A 24,154-nucleotide genomic window follows, 5' to 3' on the forward strand; every position below is an offset into this window, starting at 1 on the left:
TTTTTCCAGCCAGAGAATGCCCCTGCCAGAAACTGCTGATAGAAGCCTATGTGTACAAGGACACATAGAATAACATGCTGCAGAGTTTATTGGCTGCAGGAAAAAAACCCTAAAGCCAAAAACAGCAGCGGTAAGGGCTAATGTCTATACCGGCACAGGTTAACCGCCGTCCGCAGGAAAATCATGCATGTTAATGGAGAAAAGGGCCTCTTCCCGACAACCCTGGGCGGTGGTTGTGGGGATCTGCGGGCAGGGGACTTATCGGATTCTGAAAGCCCCCTTTTAAAAAGGGGGGCCCCCAGATCTTGCCCCCCCCCCATGTGAGCTCTCTACTCCTACTCTATAGAGGCCTTTTTTCTTCTTCCCCTAGGGGGTTTCTCTGGGAAAATAATGGGTTGGGAAAGGTTGATCTGAAGGATAGTTGAAAAGTTTAGTGCAAAAGCAACAACTTTGGCAGTTAAATCGTATGTATATTATTACTGTACTGAACGCCAGAGCAAAAGAGGGACATTTAGGGAGGAAAGAGAAAAAGAGGGATTTAGTTGCGAGAGCAGGACTGTTGGGAGCTATAGATAGGAAAAATGATCCCAGTAAGTCATGTTCACCTACCTGTTTTCCCCCCAGTCAGCACTGTAAAAGAGACCAAAAGAGTTGTAGTACAAAAACTACTTTGCAGTATTGTCTATCTATCTATCTATCTATCTATCTATCTATCTATCTATCTATCTATCTATCTATCTATCTATCTATCTATCTATCTATCTATCTATCTATCTATCTATCTATTCCATATCTATCTATCTATTCCATATCTATCTATCTATCTATCTATCTATCTATCTATCTATCTATCTATCTATCTATCTATCTATCTATCTATTCCATATCTATCTATCTATTCCATATCTATCTATCTATTCCATATCTATCTATCTATCTATCTATCTATCTATCTATCTATCTATCTATCTATCTATCTATCTATCTATCTATCTATCTATCTATCTATCTATTCCATATCTATCTATCTATCTATCTATCTATCTATCTATCTATCTATCTATCTATCTATCTATCTATCTATCTATCTATCTGTCTATCTGTCTATCTATCTGTCTGTCTGTCTGTCTGTCTGTCTGTCTGTCTGTCTGTCTGTCTGTCTGTCTGTCTGTCTGTCTGTCTGTCTGTCTGTCTGTCTATCTATCTATCTATCTAATTTCAGCTATTATTAAAATGGGTATGTTTCATTCACAGTGGATATTAAAGTGTCTAAGCCCTCATCTTTTTCTTCAGCACTCGCTCCTCCTCGCTCAAGAATTAAGAAACCTTGTTATAAAAGAGTTTCCCCCACACTTGTAGACTCTGCCTTGGCATGCACGCAATGATGGGGCAGCACTGTTACCCCATAAGCACACTCCAGTGTAGAGCTGTGCGGCCACAGGAAGTGCTAGTATATTGTGTTGTAAAGACATGCATGGCCTCCAGAGAAGTTTACAAGCATTATGGAGGGACAGAGAGGACTAGTGTTCTTAACCACTTAAGCCCCGGAAGATTTTACCCCCTTCCTGACCAGGGGGTATTTTGCGATTCGGCACTGCGTGACTTTAACGGACAATTGCGCGGTCGTGCGACGCTGTACCTAAACAAATTTGATGTCCTTTTTTTCCCACAAACAGAGCTTTCTTTTGGTGGTATTTGATCACCTGTGTGATTTTTTGATCATGCGCTATAAACAAAAAAAGAGCGTCAATTTTGCAAAAATAACAATATTTTTCACATTTTTTTTATATGAAATTCCCCCCCAAAAAAATGTAAAAATCTAAATTTTTTAACATTTTCGGCCAATTTGTTTTATGCTACATATGTTTGGTAAAAAAAAATCGCAAAAAGCGTATTTTGATTGGTTTGCGCAAAAGTTATCGCGTTTACTAACAAAGGGAAAGATTTTTGTCATTTTTGTTGTTTTTTTTTTAACGTGTAATGGCGGCGATCTGCGATTTTTTTTGCGGGACTGCGACATTGCGGCGGACAGATCGGACCCTTGACTGACATTTTTGACACTTTTGGGGTTACCAGTGACATTACTGCAGTAATCAGTGCTATACATATGCACTGTTACTGCAAAATTACACTGGTAGTGAAGGGGTTAACTTTATTTGAGAGGGAGGGGCTGTGTGTGTCCCTAGGGGCGTGATTCTAACTGTGATTGGCTGTCTGTTGAGCTGTAGAAACAGTGATCAACGGTTCTACATAGTAGAACCGTGTGATCACAGTTTCTACACAGGGGAGAATGACAGGCGGCTTGTTTACACAAGCCGCCCGACTTTCTCCCTCTGCAGCGGCGATCGCAGAGTGACCGTCGGACATCGGGTCCGCCGGTCACACGCGCGGGGGGGTCCGTGACCACGCGGGAGCAGGCCTCCGGCGGCGCGCGCTCGCTCCCTAGACCCTCACAGGCTAGCGACGTAGACCTACGTTACTTTGCCTGTGAGGGGCTGACTGCCGACGTAGATAGTCGTGCGGCAGTCGGCAAGTGGTTAAGAAGCATGAAGGAGGCCATCTACGTCAAACTGGAACAACCATTCTTGAACAGGGTTGAGGGCCTTTTACACCACCTGTCTTCCCTATGTAAGGCCGTTTTACCATCTCTAACTGCATTTTGACAGTAATTCACACCTCAGCCATATAAATTAACACCTATAAAGCCTTCTTGACACCATGGTTGGGATACCGTAACTAGAACAGGGGGGTTCCACAACTTCCACACCTCCCAACCTATTCACTTGTGTTTTTATTTTAGCATGTTTTGCACTCTATTCACAGTATTATACTTAAACGCTTGGATTTATTTGATGGTCCTTATATGTTATATGCCGCTTTTTGCTTTAGCGCTGATTTGATCCTTTCTATCATTAAGCAAGCCAACCCCTTTTCACAAATGGGAACAAAAATTGGGGAAAAATGTCTCCGATTAACAATGGGTTAATGCAATCAGGTGCAATTACCAGAATTCCAAGTGCACTCACTACTGGGAACTAGTGCAAAAATTACACTTACAATGGCACTATATGTAACGCTCCTTGCGTTTCTTATAAGGTGTGGATTTTCAGCTGCAGAAGTAGTTCCACGTCAGTAGTCATGTAGGAGATATGCTGAGATACCAATCCCAACCTCAATGACTCATCATGTATGGAAGGTCTTATTTCAGCCAGTAAATACACACAGTAATTAAGCTGGTTCCTAGTGTGACTTTATATACATGTGGTGAGACAATGATAAAGGTCTTAGGGATAGGTTTGAGTGGAAGTGGTAGGTGACAGACACTTGAGGTGAGACAGTGCAGATGGATGCAGGAAGGGTTAGCGATCATGTATGATAACAGATGACAGAGTAGCAGGTGCATACAGGAGAGATCAACCCAGTGCAGGAAATAGCAGCAGTAGCCTCAAGAGCTAGCAATCTAGTTATGCAGATGTAAAAGACAGTCCTTGCTATGCAGAGCTAAATAGTGTAAGCCTAGTACAAGTCTATAGAGATTTCCCCTGTGGGGTACTTAGCACTAATAGCGATAGCCGAAGGATCGCTCAGGAGATGCGGATGATCCAGTAGCAGGATGCAGGGATCAGCGCAGCGAGGTTCGTCAGCGAGGAGAGCTTGCAAGCATGGAAGCTTCAAGCAAGATTAGTATCCAGGTACTGGTGTTTGAACGAACACATGTGAGTGAGAACCGACGCCCTAAATAGCCATCTAGTCCGGCGCTGGGTGATGACAGCTTCAGCCTTAAAGGGAAACACACCTATATGTGTTTCTTCTGTCTAGGTAGATGGAAATCACCCAGAATAAATGTGATAGGAGGCACTGAGAGTGCCAGAACCTTACATTACCCCCCCCCCCCCGTAAGGCCGGCTCCGGAAGGCCTCTAAGGCTGGTTGTTGATATAAGAATCACATGAGACTGGTTGCCGATGCGAAAATCGGAAGGAAAAAAAAAAAATTTCTCTTTTTTTTTTTTTTTGTTGCCGATATGAGAATCGGAATGAGACTGGTCTCCGATGCGAGAATCGGATAAGACTGGTCTCCGATTTGAAAATCGGAAAAAAAAAAAAAAAAAAAAAAATGGTTGCCGATATGAGAATCGGATCAGGTTGGTAACCGATCTGAGAATCGGATCCCTTGTTGCCGATATGAAAATCGGATCAGGTTGGTAGACGATGAGAATCGGATCCCTTGTTGCCGAAATAAAAATCGGATCAGGTTGGTAACCGATGAGAATCGGATCACTTGTTGTTAGGGTGTCTGCTACATGGACCCCTCACTAGAATTCGGACGCATAACCATCCGAAGTAATCCTAGTAGACCTAGCAACCAATGCTTCTTCAAACATCCTCAGATCCTTCCTACATACCACCGTGCCATTAGAAGCACGTACGCAGTCAGGTGCAAGAATCTCTGTATTTTCATCGGAAGCCAGAAATGTGCTTGCAAAAATAGGAGTATCCTCAGGAGGTGGTACAGGAGGGTTTTTTGAACGTGGTATAAAGTTCACTGGAGTTGAAGGAATATCTATTCCAATATTTGTTAATTTCTGGGTGTCCTTCACTGATATAGAACGGGGACAGGGCTGGCAACAGCCTTGATAATTTCCAGGCTGTTTTTCAGGGAAGACCCTTCGGATTCGCCTGGCCTCCATTGGGAGAGCCTTAGGCCTATGGGGTCTGGTTGGGCAGAATGTAATGAAATGTCCCCCTTCACCACAATAAAAACAAAGGCCACAGATTCTCCTGTGATCTCTTTTTTCTTGTGAGGACAACTTAGTATGTACGGCACCAATCTCCATAGGCTCCTCATCCATCTCTGTAGGATCAGGGTCCAAATGGGATGTGTCAGAGTGACAAGGTCGACTGTTTGAGGCAGGCTCAGACCATGACCAGGCAGGATCACCATATCTATTAGGTCTCCTTTTTTCCTTAGGTAGCCGGGGTCTGTGGTTACCTGGAGCGGGTTTAGGAGTGGGGTCAATAGCTGAATTCTGAGAAGAACTGAATAATGGCATTTCCATTTTTTCAGACTTCCTTTCTCGTAGTCTTCTATCTATGGTGATACTGAGTTGTATCAATGTATCCAGGGTTTTTGGCATCTCTGCTCGGGCGAGCTCGTCCTTGACGGCTTCTGATAGGCCAAGCCTAAATTGGGTTTTCAGAGATGCATCATTCCATCCTGAATCAAGGGTCCATCTCTTGAATTCTGCGACAAAGTCTTCTACAGGCCTTTTTCCTTGTTTCAAGGATCTTAACTGAAGATCGGCAGTACTCTGCCTATTGGGGTCATCATATAGGCTAGTGAGCTCTGCCAGGAACAAGGCATAGGAGTTGAGAAGCTGGTCGTTTTTTTCAAAAAGAGAATCTGCCCAGGCTCGAGGATCGCCTGATAGGTAAGAAATAATAGTACAAACCTTAATGTGATCAGTAAGGTAGGTACGAGGTTTTAGCAAAAAAAGTAACTCACATGCGTTTTTAAATTCGCGAAATTTTTTGCGATCGCCTGTAAATACCAAAGGGGGATTTATCTTGGGTTCAGGAGACTGTGCAGAGGTAAGTTGTGTCAGTCTAATTACCTGCTGCGACAGAGCCTGATTGTCGTTTTTCAATTCAGCAAGTGCGTGTATTAACGCAGATACCTGCTGTTTTAATTGTGTCACCTGAGTGGCTACTTCTGCTGAATCCATTTTTTGGGTTCGTTCAATCTGTAACGCTCCTTGCGTTTCTTATAAGGTGTGGATTTTCAGCTGCAGAAGTAGTTCCACGTCAGTAGTCATGTAGGAGATATGCTGAGATACCATTCCCAACCTCAATGACTCATCATGTATGGAAGGTCTTATTTCAGCCAGTAAATACACACAGTAATTAAGCTGGTTCCTAGTGTGACTTTATATACATGTGGTAAGACAATGATAAAGGTCTTAGGGATAGGTTTGAGTGGAAGTGGTAGGTGACAGACACTTGAGGTGAGACAGTGCAGATGGATGCAGGAAGGGTTAGCGATCATGTATGATAACAGATGACAGAGTAGCAGGTGCATACAGGAGAGATCAACCCAGTGCAGGAAATAGCAGCAGTAGCCTCAAGAGCTAGCAATCTAGTTATGCAGATGTAAAAGACAGTCCTTGCTATGCAGAGCTAAATAGTGTAAGCCTAGTACAAGTCTATAGAGATTTCCCCTGTGGGGTACTTAGCACTAATAGCGATAGCCGAAGGATCGCTCAGGAGATGCGGATGATCCAGTAGCAGGATGCAGGGATCAGCGCAGCGAGGTTCGTCAGCGAGGAGAGCTTGCAAGCATGGAAGCTTCAAGCAAGATTAGTATCCAGGTACTGGTGTTTGAACGAACACATGTGAGTGAGAACCGACGCCCTAAATAGCCATCTAGTCCGGCGCTGGGTGATGACAGCTTCAGCCTTAAAGGGAAACACACCTATATGTGTTTCTTCTGTCTAGGTAGATGGAAATCACCCGGAATAAATGTGATAGGAGGCACTGAGAGTGCCAGAACCTTACACTATACCCCATACATCTTGGCCAAATTCGCTAAATCTAACTCTAACCTATGCTGGAGAGATTGTGGTGGGGTTGGTACTATATCCCATGTGATGTGATCCTGCCCTCACCTTCATAGCTTCAGGCCATACTCAGTATAAACATGTCCCTTTTCCCTATACTGGCACGCCAAATTGCAATGCACATCATCTTCGCAGCGCGCATGGCAATAAAGCACAAGTGGAAAACCAATAAAATACCCAGTGCTAGAGAAACTGTAAGACGAGTTAATACAATAGAAGGATATGAAAAAATATTAGCATAAAGAGATGGTAGATTTAATAAAAATAACTTACATTGATCTAACTGGTCCTCAAAATATAGTAAATTTCATGGTTGAGGACATAACTGCTTCCTCTTATCTCTTGAATCACTGACTCATTACATGGGAGGAAACTCTTAAACTTGTTATATGTTGCTTCCTATGTACTATTTTTACATATAAGAAATGTACTTTAATCATTCTCGTTGTATGTTTATAAGTTGGAACCTGTACTTACGTAAAAAAACTCAATAAAAACTATTGATGAAAACAAAAAATAAAAATGCCGGTCCCGGGATCCAATCTAACAGCCTTGAGAAAACGGTGTGCGTGGTGACGTCACGAGTGTAGACTCAACTTTTGTTGTGTTATCATTTTTATACTTTTTTATATATGTTTTTATATTATATATGTTTTTATATTTTTTTACTTTTTATATATGTCACAGTAGGATTTATTGGATATCTAGCGTGGCAACTTTTACCTAAACTTGGAATTCACAATCACATCTGCTTGCTTTATCTGCCAGCACAATAATTTTTTGTAGTTTAATAATTTGCAACTGTTAGGCCTCATTTACACTTGTGATTGAGTGGTGGTAAAACCCTGCGGTTGAAAGCAAAAAAAAATTATAAAAAATATAATGAAAGAAAAATATTTGTTATAAGATGGTGGGCAGTTTTGGTATACCATTTGTGATATAAATAGGAATACCTCCCAACCTTCTAAGATGGGAATATAGAACACCATTTAGCCAAGAATATTTGGGGAAAGGACTCATCAATTGCCACAACCTAAACTGCAGGAATTATATTAAACCTAATAGGGCTTTTTCACTGCTTCTTTTCCTTTATATTCATGTTTAGAATTTACCAATGCAATAATCTAAAGCAGCCATTCTCAACCAGGGTTCCGTAGAACCCTAGGGTTCCTATTGAGGATGCTAGGGGTTCCTTGAATTGTGTCCCTATTTGGTGGTGCCTGCAAAGTTCTGGGTCAAACACCAATTGGCCATTGTCCACCAGTGTAAGGAGCATTCCGACCATTGACCACCAATGCAAAGAAGGTTCTTCTCAATGATCACCAATATAAGGAACATTCTTCTCATTGACCACCAATGTAAGGAACATTCTTCTAATTGGCCACCAATGTAAGGAACATTCTTTTTATTGGCCACCAATGTAAGGAACATTCTTTTTATTGGCCACCAATGTAAGGAACATTCTTGACCACCAATGTAAGGAACATTCTTCTCATTGGCCACCAATGTAAGGAACATTCTCCTCATTAGCCACCAATGTAAGGAACATTCTTCTTATTGGCCACCAATGTAAGGAACATTCTTCTCATTGGCCACCAATGTTAGGAACATTCTTCTCATTGACCAACAATGTAAGGAACATTCTTCTCATTGACCGCCAATGTTAGGAACATTCTTCTCATTGACCAACAATGTAAGGAACATTCTTCTCATTGACAGCTAATGTAAGGAACATTGTTCTCATTGGCCACCAATGTAAGGAACATTGTTCTCATTGGCCACCAATGTAAGGAACATTCTTCTCATTGACCACCAATGTAAGGAACATTGTTCTCATCGGCCACCAATGTAAGGAACATTCTTCTCATTGACCACCAATGTAAGGAACATTGTTCTCATTGGCCACCAATGTAAGGAACATTCTCCTCTTTGGCCACCAATGTAAGGAACATTCTTCTCATTTGCCACCAATGTAAGGAAAATTCTTCTCATTGGCCACCAATGTAAGGAACATTCTCCTGATTGGCCACCAATGTAAGGAACATTCTTCTCATTGGCCACCAATGTAAGGAACATTCTTCTCATTGGCCACCAATGTAAGGAACATTCTCCTCTTTGGCCACCAATGTAAGGAACATTCTTCTCATTTGCCATCAATGTAAGGAAAATTCTTCTCATTGGCCACCAATGTAAGGAACATTCTCCTGATTGGCCACCAATGTAAGGAACATTCTTCTCATTGGCCACCAATGTAAGGAACATTCTTCTCATTGGCCACCAATGTAAGGAACATTCTTCTCATCGACCTCCAATGTAAGGAAAATTCTTCCCACTGACCACCAATTTAAGGAGCAATTCTTCTCATTGACCACCAATTTAAGGAACATTCTTCTCATTGACCACCAATTTAAGGAACATTCTTCTCATTGACCGTCAATATAAGGAACCTTCTTCCCACTGACCACCAATGTAAGGAGCAATCTTTCCATTGACCATTATTATAAGGACCATTCTTTGCACTGACCTCCAATGAATTGGTTTAAACAGGGGTTCCTTGAGACCTAAAATGTATTTCCTCTAGGAAAAAAAGGTTGTGAAAGGCTGATCTAAAGGATGGTTGAAAAGTTTAGTGCAAAAACAACAACTTTTGCTATACGCCAGAGCAAGCGAGAGGGACATTTAGGGAGGAGAGAAACAGAGGTATTTAGTTACAAAAGCTGAACGGTCTCTCCAAATTAGGGACCACTGAGAGCTAGGTATAGGAGAAATTATCCCAGTAAGTCATGGCCACTCACCTGTTTTTCCCACAATCAGCACTGTAAAAGAGACCAAAAGAGTGTTATTACAAAAACGACTATGTACTATCTAGCTATATAATTAATCTTAGCTCTTAATCTTAGAAGGAGGCCATTTACATCATACTGGAACCACCATCCTTGAACATGGTGAAGGCCTTTAACACTATCGGTGTTCCACATGTACGCCCATTTTGCCATCTCTAAATAGATTTAGACAATAAATCACACCTTCAGTCATGTAAATTCAAGGATTAACATCTATGAAGCTTTCTTGACATCAATGATGGGGTTATGTAACTAGAACAAGGGGTTCCACAACTTCCACAACCCTGATCATGTTCTTGGACAATTGACAATCTATACATTCTATGGTGATTGGATCAAGGTGTCCTTGGTTCACATGTGAATATAAATGATTGGTTATCTTCCTAACATTTATGAAACTGAAAGACATGGCTTGGAGAAGCTATAACATGTCTTACAGAACAAGTTGAGTTGATGTGACCAACACGGTGAGCATTTAGCCTTGGTGCATGAGGCTCCAGGTTTGGATGCAGGTGTGAAGGCAGTTTTCCACTGCAGGTGGCGCTCAGTGACACCTCAGCCAGAGAGGAAGTCAAGAGGAACAAGGTTTTTCTATGGTTTCCTGGGTCACTGGGAAAGCACCAGATTGGATGCTGCCACTCCATGTGACTCCGGTGGCCATCTTGGGTCAGGTAGGGCCTGTTTAAGCCCTGGCTTCCAGGGTTGACAAACTTTTTGCGAGTCAGCAGTGTAAGCAAAGGTACCCCGCCTGTTAGGGACAGTACTAGCATTAGGGAAATGTTCCTGACGAGGAGGGAAAGTGTAGGGTCGACATTTCTTTAGAGATCCTATGGCTCGGGCACAAGATGGCCAGGCTGCATTCTGCTCTCTTAACAGACACTGTCAACCCGGCTGATACCTGTGTCATCGTCACATTGTCAGATACTGTGATACCGTGAGTGTACCCAGTTGGGCAGGCGTCCCTCCAGGTTGTTGTGAACTGTTGCTGTATTGCTTCAATACAAGTTTTCTTTTGCACCTGACTGCATAGGTGTGCGCAGCCTATTGCATTAGGGTGTGCACCCCAAAGTTTAAATACACATGCATGTGTTTGCCTACATGTACATGGCCCCGGTACATTACTCTCCCTGCTGGCAAAGTGAAATAGAAGTGTGTGGCACTTCTCTTATGGCAGAGCAGGTCCGAGGGAGATCTTTCCCATCTCCTCACTGGCAAACAGAGCGATAATGCTAACGTGCCCTAGGTGATTAGGGTGTGCCCAGGCACACCCGGCACACCCTGTGCGCACGCCTATGCCTGACTGTGTGAATTATTGGCACTGCACTACGCTGCACCCCACCTAAAGGTGGAAAGCACAGGTGCACCATCCAGCCCCACTGATAGCAGTCTAGAAAACGCTATATGACAGTGGTCCTCAACTCCAGTCCTCAGGGCCCACTAACAGGCCAGATTTTAAGTATTACCTTGGGGAGATGCAGACTAGAATACTGCAATCACCGAGCAGCAAATGATATCACCTGGGATGTATTTCAGTTATCTTGCAAACCTGGCCTGTTAGTGGGCCCTGATGACCAGGGTTGAGGACCACTGCTATATGAGACTTACAGCTTCTTTGGCTGGATGGTGCACCAAGCGGTAGTAATGTTTAGGGCAGTATGTGCTCAGGGATGAATACTAGGAATGCAAGCAATCTGCGTTTTAAGCATTGGTCCCTGGGCACATACTGCCCTAAATGTTAGTATCTGTCCGCCTCTCATAGAGTTTTATAGGCTGTGGGCAGCAGTGCTGGGACAAGGTCATCCAGAGAATAGGGCGAACATGCAAAACTTTGCCACTGGAGAGCTCAAAATCTGGTGCAGCTGTACATGGTAGCCAATCAGCCTCTATCTTCAGCTTGTTTAACCACTTTACCTCTGCTCACATTGCTGCTACTGCAGCAATGTGGCACGATCCCGTCCAGCGACGTAGACCTACGTCGCTGGACTCCTCCCCCCGTAGGCGGCGCTCGTGCGCCACCGGAGGCGCAGGGGGAGAAGCAGCGGCGATCGCCGCCGCTCTTCCCCGATCGCCGGGGAATCGAGTGTGGAGATGTGTAAAGAGAGCGGGCGGATCTCCTAAGTGACAGAGAGTGACAGATCGGAGTGTTCAGCATAGCTGAACATCCGATCTGTCCTTCTGTCACATAGTCACCTCCCCCCCCACACATTAGTAAGCACCAGGCATACATTAACCCCTCCCTCTCCAATAAAATTAACCCCTTCCCTGCCAGTGTCATTTTTACAGTAACAGTGCATATTTATAGCACTGATTACTGTAGTAATGTCACTGGTACCCCCAAAAGTGTCAAAAATGTCAGTCAAGGGTCCGATCTGTCCGCCGCAATGTCGCAGTCCCGCAAAAAAAATCGCAGATCGCCGCCATTACGTGTTAAAAAAAAAAACACCAAAAATGACAGAAATCTTTCCCGTAGTTAGTAAACGCAATAACTTTTGCGCAAACCAATCAAAATACGCTTATCGTGATTTTTTTTACCAAACATAGGTAGCAGAAAACAAATTGGACAAAAATTTTAAAAAAATTTGATTTTTACATTTTTTGGGGGGGGAATTTCATATGAAAAAATGTGAAAAATATTGTTATTTTTTCAAAATAAACGCTATTTTTTTGTTTATAGCGCAAAAAGTAAAAAGCGGACAGGTGATCAAATACCACCAAAAGAAAGCTCTGTTTGTGGGGAAAAAAAGGACGTAAATTTTGTTTGGGTACGGCGTCGCACGACCGCGCAATTGTCAGTTAAAGTCGCACAGCGCCGAATCGCAAAAAGTGGCCTGGACGTAAGACAGCAAAATCCTCCGGTGGTAAAGTGGTTAAACAAGCTTTGACAAAAAACCTGGAAGCTGATTGGTTTCTATGAAGAGCTACACCAGATTTTGACTTCACTCCCTTAAGTGGACTGTAAGGAGGCTGCTTGAGATCAGCAGCAATGAGCAACAAAATAAAAACAGTTAAACGTATACCTTATTTTTAAATAATGCAAATAATGCAATACACAGCACTTTAGCAAACTTAGGCTCCGTTCACATGTCAGCGTTTGGATCGCGGGCAGAACCGCCGCGGTTCCGCCCGCGATCCGGAGATTTATTGCAAATCGCGGGACGCCTAGCGTTGCCCGTTGATTTGCAATAGCCCCCCAAACGCCGAGCGATGTTGCCGCGATTTCCGCCTGCCGAATCGCGGCAACATCGCGCAAACAAAATCGCGGGACGCAATACGCTCCAAAGAAGTACAAGAGCTTCTTTGGAGCGTATTGCGTCCCGCGATTTTGTTTGCGCGATGTTGCCGCGATTCGGCAGGCGGAAATCGCGGCAACATCGCTCGGCGTTTGGGGGGCTATTGCAAATCAACGGGCAAAGCTAGGCGTCCCGCGATTTGCAATAATCTCCGGATCGCGGGCGGAACCGTGGCGGTTCTGCCCGCGATCCAAACGCTGACATGTGAATGCAGCCTAAAGGTCTTTGAGCCAAGACTAACATTTAAAAAATAAAATAAAAAACACTGACTAGTATTTTAGTATCCCCCCCCCCCCCTGACTAACTCGTTGTAGACAGAACAATGAATTAATTGCCAGAGTATCTTTGTTCCCAATAATTAGGAATGTATGTAAAACATGGGAAAATGGTATACATTTAAATGAACTGTACTTACCGACCAATAGTACGGATAACGTGGGGCACATGTTGGCAGAAAAATATGCAAGAAGATTTTTTTTACCAATTTAATTATAAAAAGGTTTCTGTAGTTTAAAGGAAGGAAGGAAGGAAGGAAGAAGGAGGAGATGTCAAATTATTTATGAAATGGGGAAATGGAAAATGCTTTCAAATCTGCAAACTCAATATGTTTTTAAAATGTAAAGATGAAGATTTAATGACTTGAACGTATAATAAATAAACCATTCATTTCCAACAGTCACTTGCATAATATTATTATTATAAAGGATTTATGTAGGCACTACTAATACACTTTAATACAGTAGGAATCAGAGGGCCCTGCTCGTCAGAGCTTACAATCTAAGAGGGATGTTAAATTTACCCTATTTTATTAAATATTTGTATCTAATATTTTATAACCTTTTTTTTTTCGATTAATTTGGCTGTTCTGTTTTTATTATTAACCAAAAAGTAGTTACAGTTGTTGCCTTAACTAGTGACTGACCATTCATTTTTATGGAGGCATCAAATCTACCACCAAAGAAATAAAAATTAAAATAAAAAATATGTGTATATATAGCAATAAAGTACAAGAAGTACCATAAAGTGCTGTATAACAGTCTATGTCACAGTGGCATCTTGTGGACAAGATTGGTATTACAAGTTCCAATAGAATTAATTATTTCCTTATGCTGGAGGCATGACAGTGTATATGTATATGTATATATATATATATACATATACATATACATATACACTGTCATGCCTCCAGCATAAGGAAATAATTAATTCTATTGGAACTTGTAATACCAATCTTGTCCACAAGATGCCACTGTGACATAGACTGTTATACAGCACTTTATGGTACTTCTTGTACTTTATTGCTGGATATTAGTTCCACCCCTCTCTGAGAGAATCTCCATTTTAAGATTTACCTCAGGAAGGAGCAGACAGCATCTGAGGTTGCTGTGGGAAGATTCCTGAACCCCCCTTTGAAGCATCGCTGGTATGCCTATGAACTGTTGGTTATATACTCATTGCATATGTTGTTTATGTTTGTATACTGATTATATGCCTTTATATGTTTATTTACAGTTTCACCTCTATTCACAATCCTACTCGCATATCCATTCTGACTTGTAACCTGTCATGTGACCACTATTCTATCTCTGGAATAAAGCCTTAAGTTACAAAAGGACTGGTTATTGCAGGATTAAAGGTTTAGCTGTATGTTGAGCTGCACACGCCTGGGGTATGCGTGTAGTGAGAACAAAACATACATATATATATATATATATATTTAGCACCCTCCTAGGTAGGTGCTAGAAAAGAGCATATTGCGGCCCTGTCTGCTTATCAGGGGGGCCTGATTATTCAGCTAGGCTGCCATGTGTTTCCAGGTGTGTCTGTTGAGATTGGGGAGTCTCCCCACTGTATCCAATGAGGGCACTTGTTCGGCAGTGGAGGAAATCTGACCACTAGCACACCAGGGCTTATATTAGTCTCAGTGGGCGGAACCTGCCACAATGCACCCTGGGATAGGGTATAAGTCTGAGGGGAGCACATGACAGGGTGTCTTTGGTGGGAAGCAGAGTCCCAGGAGGAGGGTGACGGCTGTCTCTCCTCCTGCCAGCGCTAGTGAGGGTGTCCTGGGCAGTCGGCCTAGAGGACGGAAGGTTGAGCTGAGCTGCAGAGAAGGATCCAGAGTGCTGTGGACTGAGTGGAGCTGCTGGGCAGAAGTTTCCAGGAAAAACAGTGTTGTGAGTACTCGAAACTGCCCAGGGGTCTGCCTAGGAGAGGGGACCACTCCAGAAGGTCAGAGGGATCCAGGAGCCAGCTAACCGGTAGGGGAAGGCTTAGAAAAGGGGGTGCCAGAGTCTAAGCCCTGAAGATAAGTCAGTGAAAGGGGGCGCCGGTGTGGGCCCTGAAGTGTTCAGCAGTGCAGCAGTAGTACAAGTAGCTAACTCAGCAAGGAGTGCTTAAGGGAGCTCAAAGAGAACTTCTTTAACCAAGAAAGCAGTCCAAAGTCAGTTTGGAGTCAACAGGCAGCAGGCCAGCGTTAACCAGCGTCAACCGTCGTTGACCGGCATCTAGCCAGCGTCAAGTCAGCGCCACTCAGCATTTTTCAGTTGTCCCTAGCAATTTGTGTATAGTTGAGCCAAAGGAGTATCCCACTCATTCCCTTCTCCCATCCAAGTTCTCAATAAATACAAAAACCCAAAGATACTGGACTGGTCATTGTCTCAGTGCTCACACTTGGAGAAACATGCTTAAATGTGCTGTTGTTGCTAGTGGTAACCCAGGCGGAACCATAACCAGCAAAACGGCTGGGAATCCTGCTACATTTATATATATATATATACACACACACACCCATAACACACACACGCTCACTATATTGCCAAAAGTTTTGGGACGCCTGCCTTTACACGCACATGAACTTTAGTGGCATCCCAGTCTTAGTCCATATGGTTCAATATTGAGTTGGCCCACCCTTTGCAGCTATAACAGCTTCAACTCTTCTGGGAAGGCTGTCCACAAGGTTTAGGAGTGTGTCTATGGGAATGTTTAACCATTCTTCCAGAAGCCCATTTGTGAGGTCAGGCATTGATGTGGACAAGAAGGCCTGGCTCGCAGTCTGCGCTCCAATTCATCCCAAAGGTGTTCTATCGGGTTGAGGTCAGGACTCTGTGCAGGCCAGTCAAGTTCCTCCACCCCAAACTCACTCATCCATGTCTTTATGGACCTTGCTTTGTGCACTGGTCCAAATCATCTGGTGGAGGGGGGATTATGGTGTGGGGTTATTTTTCAGGGTTTGGTTTTGGCCCCTTAGTGTCAGTGAAGGGAACTAAGGCGTCAGTATACCAAGACTTCTTGAACAATTTCATGCTCCCAACTTTGTGGGAACAGTTTGGGGATTGCTCCTTCCTGTTCCAACATGACTTTGATGAATACCAGGGATCCTCAAACTACGGCCCTCCAGCTGTTGCAGAACTACACATCCCATGAGGCATTGTAAAACTCTGACATTCACCTGGCATGATGGGAATTGTAGTTCCTGAACAACTGGAGGGCCATAGTTTGAAGAACCCTGCAATACATTTTTAACCATACAAGGCTGCAATACCACTAGCTCACCACCTTGCTCCTGTGGCACTTCATTAAACGCATGAACACTTTCACACCTGTCATTACCAGACTGGGCATTAACCCATTTCCACCATGAGTATTTTCAAAACATTTCAGTTTTAGCATTTAACATCTTTTTATTACCGGGTTCAGGTACCCTTTTATCCATCAGAGTGGCACCATAGTTGTCCCGGTCAATCCCTGGCTCCAAAATGCAGAGCTCCCTGGGGGGTTCTAGGGACACCTCCGTGGCCTTAAGGCGCTTTTCCACTGCATGGAACCGAACAGTTCGGCTCGCTTTTGTGCTTTTCCACTGCTGGTACCGCATGGTACGGTGTAGGAACGGTTCGGTACGGTACGGTACGGCGGCGCTTTTCCACTGCATGGAACTGAACGGTACGGCTCTCAAAAACAGTACCACCTCGATTGTGGTTCCAAGAGGTACCATACCGGTACCATATCCCACAATCCTTTGCATGCAGTCACTACTAGCCACTGATTGGTCAGAGAATCCCACCCACCCCATTGTTATCCCACCTACCTAACTTTAGTGGAAAAGCAAACCATACCGTACCGTACTGAACCGTTCCAACACCGTACCATGCGGAACCAGCAGTGGAAAAGCAAACCGGGCCAAGCAGGGCCGAGTAGAGCCGAGCCAGTACTTGCAGTGGAAAAGTGCCTTTAGTCACAGTTGTCAAGGGAGATAGCACAGCTATGTTTTTAACTCTAGTGAGCTTTACTAGCCCATTAGCAATTGGACCATCAACTTTAACCAAGACAATATTAGCAGTTTTACATATCCCATTGTCGCCTTCAATTTTAACACCAGCCTCCCTGCTAGACAGGGCACTGCAACAAGGCAAGTCCTTTTCCACACAGACCATGAATCTCCCATTTGGGGTCACTTCCACTCCAGTGTTCATAGTCACATAGTCAGTTTCTTTCATTACTTCACTAGCAACAGTCTTACCCATCAGTGTTGCCATGTTCAGTTGAGTACGTTGTCTCTCCTCTACTGCATTTTTACTGGCCAACTCTCCCTGGTGGCCGCGGGATGAAACTGCAGCAGGCATTTCTGGCTCCTTAGCACCCCCTGCAGGCACAACAGGTACTTCCTCACTGTGGCCAGAGGTGACTGCAAACACTTTTGAACAAGAATCTGGGCTTGCAGACAAAGACTTTTGCCCAGTAGCAATATCTCCAGCCATATTCTGCACATAACTTTAGTGGGACGCTGCTCCACATCTCCACTGTAGCTCTTCCTTCTGGTTGACACTCAATCTCTCGCTGCTAAGGGAGATGGCGCTCTCCCAACTGTACTTTGCTGATTCTCCCAAACTCAATGGTTTTGCTCTCCTTGAAGCTTTGTAGCTTTCAACTTGCCAAGATCCTCTGCAGGCAATACTTTTGTCACTTGGTCTGCAGACTTGACATCACCGCTGTGGCTACGGGCAACCATGCACCTCTCCAAGTTCTGATCAGCCTATCGGTCACTCCTGGCACTCAAATCAGGCTTCCCAAACACTGTTACAGACCCTTGTCTGGCCCTGTCACCTTGTACCGGAGGCTGGGACAACAGACACTTGGACACAGCATGCCCCCACTTTCTGCACCACAAACAGCAATCTGGCCTCAGTGTCTTGACAGGGCTTCCCCAATTGCATTCTCTTGCAAGCTTTTTGCAAGCTGTGAGAGGCAATCGGATAATTCCTGGATCAACTTTACCTATAAATATTAGTACCAAAGTATATTATGTATACCTAGGAAAGAATCCAGGCCTTTTTTAAAGCAATTTAGTGAGCTGGCCAGAAGCACCTCTTGTGGGAGTCTATTCCACATTTTCACAGCTCTTACGGTGAAGAAACCTTTCTGTATTTGGAGACAAAATCTCTTTCCCTCTAGACGTAAAGAGTGCCTCTTTGTCCTCTGTTATGACCTTAAAGTGAATAACTCAACACCAAGTTCACTATATGGACCCCTTATGTATTTATATATGTTGATCATATCCCCCCTTAATTTCCTCTTCTCAAGAGAGAATAAATTCAGTCCCTCTAATCTTTCCTCATAGCTGAGCTCCTCCATGCCTCTTACCAGTTTGGTTGCCCTTCTGTGCACTTTCTCCAGTTCCCCGATATCCTTTTTGAGAACTGGTGCCCAAAACTGAACTTCATATTCCAGATGAGGTCTTACTAATGATTTGTACAGGGGCAAAATGATATCTCTCTCTCTCTGGAGTCCATGCATCTGTTAATACAAGAAAGGACTTTGCTTGTTTTGGAGACCACGGCTTGGCATTGCATTGTATTATTAAGCTTAGGATCTACCAGAACACCCAGATCCTTCTCCGCTATGGATTTCCCCAGTTCTACTCCCCCTAGTATGTATGATTCATGAATATTCTTAGCCCCCAAGTGCATAACTTTACATTTATCAACATTAAGCCTTATTTGCCACATAGTTGCCCAAGAAACAGTGCATTGAGGTCAGCTTGTAAATTGGATTACATCCTATAAGGAAGTTATTCCACTGCAAAGCTTGGTGTCATCTGCAAAGACTAAAATGTTACTTTTAATCCAATTATCATTTATAAAGCTATTAAAAAGTAAGGGTCCGAACACTGAACCTTGGGGTACACCACTGATAACCTTAGACCATTCAGAGTAAGAATCATTAACCACTACTCTCTGAATTCTATCTTATAGCCAGTTTTCTATCCATTTACAAACTGATCTTTCCAAGCCTTTAGACTTTACCTTACACATTAGCCCTGTGTGGTGGGGAACTGTGTCAAATGCTTTTGTAAAATCCAAGTATACCACGACCACAGCCACCCCTCTGTCCAAGTATACCATGTCCACAGCCACCCCTCTGTCCAAGTGTACTACGTCCACAGCCACCCCTCTGTCCAAGGTTTTCCTTCCTCCTCATAAAAAGAAATCAGGGTTGTTTGACAATTTCTATCTTTCATGAATTCATGCTGTCTGTTGCTTGAAATATTGTTTTCCAGCAAGAACTCATCTATGTGGTCTTTTATTAAACTATCCAGTGTCTTCCCGACTATAGAAGTTACACTAACAGGTCTATAGTTACTTGGCAAAGACTTTGATCCCTTTTTTAAATATAGGCACCACATTGGCCCTACGCCAATCCAGTGGTACTTTTCCAGCCCTTTATGAGTCCCTAAGAATTAGAAACAAAGGCTTTGAAATTACAGAGCTCAATTCTTTTAGGATCCATGGGTGGATGCCATCTGGTCCAGGTGCTTTATCCACCTTTATTCTATCTAAATATTTCTGGACCATATCACTTTTGAGCCATTGTGGATCATTTGGGGCTGTGTCAATACCGTCCTCATTATGGTCATGAGCTCCCCTATGCTCCTTCGTATACACAGTGCTGAAGAAAGTATTTAATAAATTTGCCATCTCTTTGTCCCCAGTCACGCACTCCAGATTATTTTGGGCCTACATGCTCAGACCTAACCTTTTTACTATTAATATATTTGAAGAATTTTTGGGGGTTTGTCCTACTATCTTTTCCAATCTGTCACACATTATGCCATGCCGCTCAGGCCTTCTAGTACAGGCCCTTTGTCTGTTTCTCACAGACAGTCTTTAAAACACACTCTGTTCACATACAGTATGCAGCCCCTTACTGCTTTGGCTCCCACGTGCAGCCTTCCTGACTCATGGCAGCGACCTCAGGCTTGGGTCTCTGGCTTGCACAGTGCACACCTGAACTCTCTGGCTTCTACCTTGCACGCCTTGACTTTTCCGGAGGGTAGAGCCCAGAACCATCGTCAGGTCACCACTAATAGCCCAGAAGACACGGAACCAACCAATGAGCTGGTGGTTCACAAAATCAGCACCAAGGACAAGGATTTCATCCCACCTGGATCGCCCCAGGCTCCAGGTCTCAAAGTGGACTTTTATAAACGATGAGGAAACTGATAAGCCAGCTTTCTCCCAATTAAGCAAGGCTCCTCAACCTGCCTGGTTGAAAATCCCGCGGCATCACCCTGGTGGGGTACCACACTGTCCATAACCTTGCATGTGGGACATTCAAAGTCCATATCACTGTTATTTTGCATATTGTCTTTGTTTGCAATTCATGTATTGATTATAGGGAGAGGTTTATTTTTGAAGGGACAGCGCACAATTTTTTTAAGGATATTTGATTTATGCAATGATTATAGCACCTGGTCAGAAGGGTCAGTACCCCCCCCCCCCCCATGTATTTATTAGAATCAGTGCCCCCTATATATTTATTAGAATCAGTGCCTCCCATGTATTTATTACAATCAGCAATGCAGATGAATTTCTCCTTTACTATTTATGACTCCTCTTTTCAGTTCAGTAAGAGGTTTCAATTAGACAAAATGAGAAGCAAAGCAAGCTGCCGTGCTGTCTTTATCAATAACACAGGGAACCATTTGTAATGTTATAAAAATTTATCTGTAAAACACAGCTAAAGATTATGTAATACAAACGTTTAAAAACGTATAAACTAAAATAAATGTATTTAAATTGACCCAAAACTAAAGAAGTTTGCCTTTAAGAGACTGGAAGATAAAATACATTGAACCTAATTAGCCTTTAAAATCATCCTAAATATAGCAGCAAGCGTTAACCTCAAAGGTGACTATTTCCTCTCGCCTATACACAGCCACAGTCATCATTTCCAGCCTGTTTATTGGTCAGAGATAGCTGTGTAGATGTGAAGGAGGTGTGAGAAAAGTCGCATCCGTTCTGCTTCTGTGGCTTCATCTACTGTCCACTTCACAAACTGTTGTTGGCTATCATACACACTAATAAACCTCAACACTCCAGAAAAGAATCAACTGAATGGATAAAATCTTCATACAGGGAGAGGAGACAACCTACCACGCGTAGCAAAATGATGGACCTTTTGTCATACTTTTTCGTGTTTCTGTGCCTTCCAATGGGTGAGTCACATTTTAAAAACACATTTAAGTGTGGGAATTCATTAGAGAAATCTAAATATGCCATTAAGATGTAGTAAGAGTGAGTTTAAAGTAGTAAGAGACCAAACCAAGTCTTAGATAGATGGTCCAATTGGCAGAGACTCCCCAAGTGTTTTTAAGAATTGACAAGAGTCACCTGCTTTATTGAAACATCAGATTTCTTTATTTCACCATGTAAAATGCATTTTGTGGCTTTAATTAGCCACTTTCTTAGTACAAGGTGATAAAAAATAATGTAGAGGTTACATAGTTACATAGTTAGTGAGGTTGAAAAAAGACATCCGTCCATCGAGTTCAACCTATGATGTGTGTGTGTTTGCTGTTAACCGTACATTGTATACCCCTGTATGTTGTACATTGTATACCCCTGTATTTTGTACATTGTATACCCCTGTATGTTGTACATTGTATACCCCTGTATGTTGTACATTGTATACCCCTGTATGTTGTACATTGTATACCCCTGTATGTTGTACATTGTATACCCCTGTGTGTTGTGGTCTTTAAGGTGCCCATCTAACAGTTTTTTCAAACTATCGATGCTCCCTGCCGATACGATAGCTTGTGGAAGTGAATTCCACATCCATACTGCTCTGACAGTGAAGAACCCCCTACGTATTTTAAGGTTAAACCGCCTTTCCTCTAGTTTTAGTGAGTGGCCACGTGTCTTATTGTATTCCCTTTCTCTGAATAGTTTGTTTCTTATGCTAGGGTCACCAGTACAGTATTTGTACATTGATATCATATTCCCCCTCAATCGTCTCTTCTCCAGAGAGAATAAGTTCAGTGCTTGTAGTCTTTCCTCATAGCTGATGACCTCCATTCCCCTATTTATTTTTGTTGCCCTTCTCTGGACTCTCTCCAGTTCCAGCACATCCTTCCTGAGGACCGGTGCCCAGAACTGGACAGCATACTCCAGTAATGTCATCTGAGTGGATGTGATGGAGCTCTGAGTGGACGAGATGGAGCTCTGAGTGGACGAGATGGACCTTTTAGTGTATGAGATGGAGCTCTAAATAGATGAGATGGCAATTTAGAGCCATAAAATGCAATTTAATTGGTGAAATAAAGAAATTGCATATTCTTAGAAAAGCTACTGCGAAAAAAGCCAAAAAAGACAAGATTGGTCCGTTTTATTGGAACATCAGATTTCTTTATTTTACCAATTAAAATGCATTTTGTGGCTTTAAATTGCCACTTCTTCAGTTTAAGGTAATAAAAAATAATGTAGAGGTCCTGGCAGCGATGTAATCTGAGTGGATGAGATGGAGCTCTGAGTGGATGAGATGGAGGTCTGTGTGGATGGGATGGAGGTCTGTGTGGATGGGATGGAGCTCCTGTGTGGATGGGCTGGAGCTCTGAGTGAATGGGATGGAGCTTTGAGTGGATGTGATGGAGCTCTATGTGAATGAGATGGAGCTCTAAGTTGTTAAAATGGAGCTCTGAGTGAACAAGATGGAGCTCTAAGTGAACGCAATGGAGCTCTAAGTGGATGAGATGGACCTTTTAGTGGATGAGATGGAGCTCTGAGTGGATGAGATGGAGCTCTAAGTGGATGAGATGGACCTTTTAGTGGATGAGATGGTCAGAGATAATTGACGAAATAAAGAAATCACATGTTCCAATAAAACAGAAGGCTCCTGCCAATTCTTAGAAACCCCCACTGCAAAAAAGCCAAAAAAGACAACAGTGAGTGGATGAGATGGAGCTCTGTGTGGATGTGATGGAGCTATATGTGGATGAGATGGAGCTCTAAGTTGTTAAAATGGAGCTCTGAGTGAAAAAGATGGAGCTCTAAGTGAACGAAATGGAGCTCTAAGTGGATGCGATGGACCTTTTAGTGAATGAAATGGAGCTCTGAGTGAATGAGTTGGAGCTCTGAATGGATGAGATGGAGCTTTGAGTAGTTGAGATGGAAATTTAGAGCCATAAAATGCAATTTAATTAATGAAATAAAGAAATCACATGTTCCAATAAAGCAGACGGCTCCTGCCATTTCTTAGAAACCCCACTGCAAAAAAGCCCATCGCCGATTGGGTCAGGGATGGGCTTTTTGGCACGTTTTCCTCTTATTGACACCTACACCCAACTGAGAAGCAGTGTTATTTTTAACGTCCAATTCCAATTAATTTTTAGTCATAGTCTTTTGACGTCAATTAAATTAACACTGCTCAGAACCCAACAGGGAACCCAGGATGGTATGGTAAACCCCCAAGCATAGAGAGCAACCACCTTGACCCTGCTTGGAGACAGGTTTTTCTTCACTGGGAAAGTTGTGTTTTTCTCACCTTCATGGGTGACAGCAGCCTCAACAGATGTAAGTCGACCTTTTATCTTTTCTCTTCCTGCTGTGGGACAACTCTCCATGGTTTTAACTTCTTTTGAAGCAATTCACCCTGTTGTTGAATTTTAATTTACAATACTATAAGGGTTCTCCCACCTCTCTTTTCTTTTATGGTGGACAACCCGAGCCATACCAACAACTCCCGGACAGTTCTTCAGGATCCTTGAAGCCACGTTTGACCACCACATCTTAACCCTAAATCTTAGATTGCCAACTGTAACAAAGTTGAGCAAGAATTTCACATAACTCTCGGGAGTTACTGCTGGTCTCGGGAGGGACTCTCCATGGGCCTAACCCCTTTTGAAGAAATTTACCCTGTTTTTGAATTAATTTATTACACTATAAGGGCTCTCCTGCCTCTCTTTTCTTTTTTGGTGCACATCCTGACCTATACCAAAGACTCCAGGCCTTCTCTTCAGGATCTTTCAGACCACATGACCACCACACCTCTGACCCTAGGTCTTAGATAACCAACTGCAACCAAGTTGCAAGAATTTCACATAGCTCTTGGGTTCTCATATTTCTCACT

At 43.1% G+C, this 24,154-nt stretch overlaps 1 protein-coding gene across 1 annotated transcript in view; it reads right to left on the reverse strand.

The window, feature by feature from the left end:
* The window catches only part of LOC309569100 (Fc receptor-like protein 4), a gene marked incomplete at its 5' end in the record, with an annotated part of 51,443 nt that extends 33,938 nt beyond the window's left edge, over positions 1–17,505 (reverse strand). Inside the window, 3 exons of the mRNA XM_082274864.1 lie at positions 610–630; positions 9,411–9,431; positions 17,094–17,505. Of these exons, the coding sequence (XP_082130990.1) occupies positions 610–630; positions 9,411–9,431; positions 17,094–17,505 (454 nt within the window). The remainder of the gene's footprint in view (positions 1–609; positions 631–9,410; positions 9,432–17,093) is intronic.
* Between the last annotated feature and the right edge of the window lie 6,649 nt (positions 17,506–24,154).

The sequence above is a fragment of the Pelophylax lessonae genome, assembly GCF_965119305.1.
Source record: "Pelophylax lessonae genome assembly, chromosome: 13".
Lineage (NCBI taxonomy): Eukaryota > Metazoa > Chordata > Amphibia > Anura > Ranidae > Pelophylax > Pelophylax lessonae.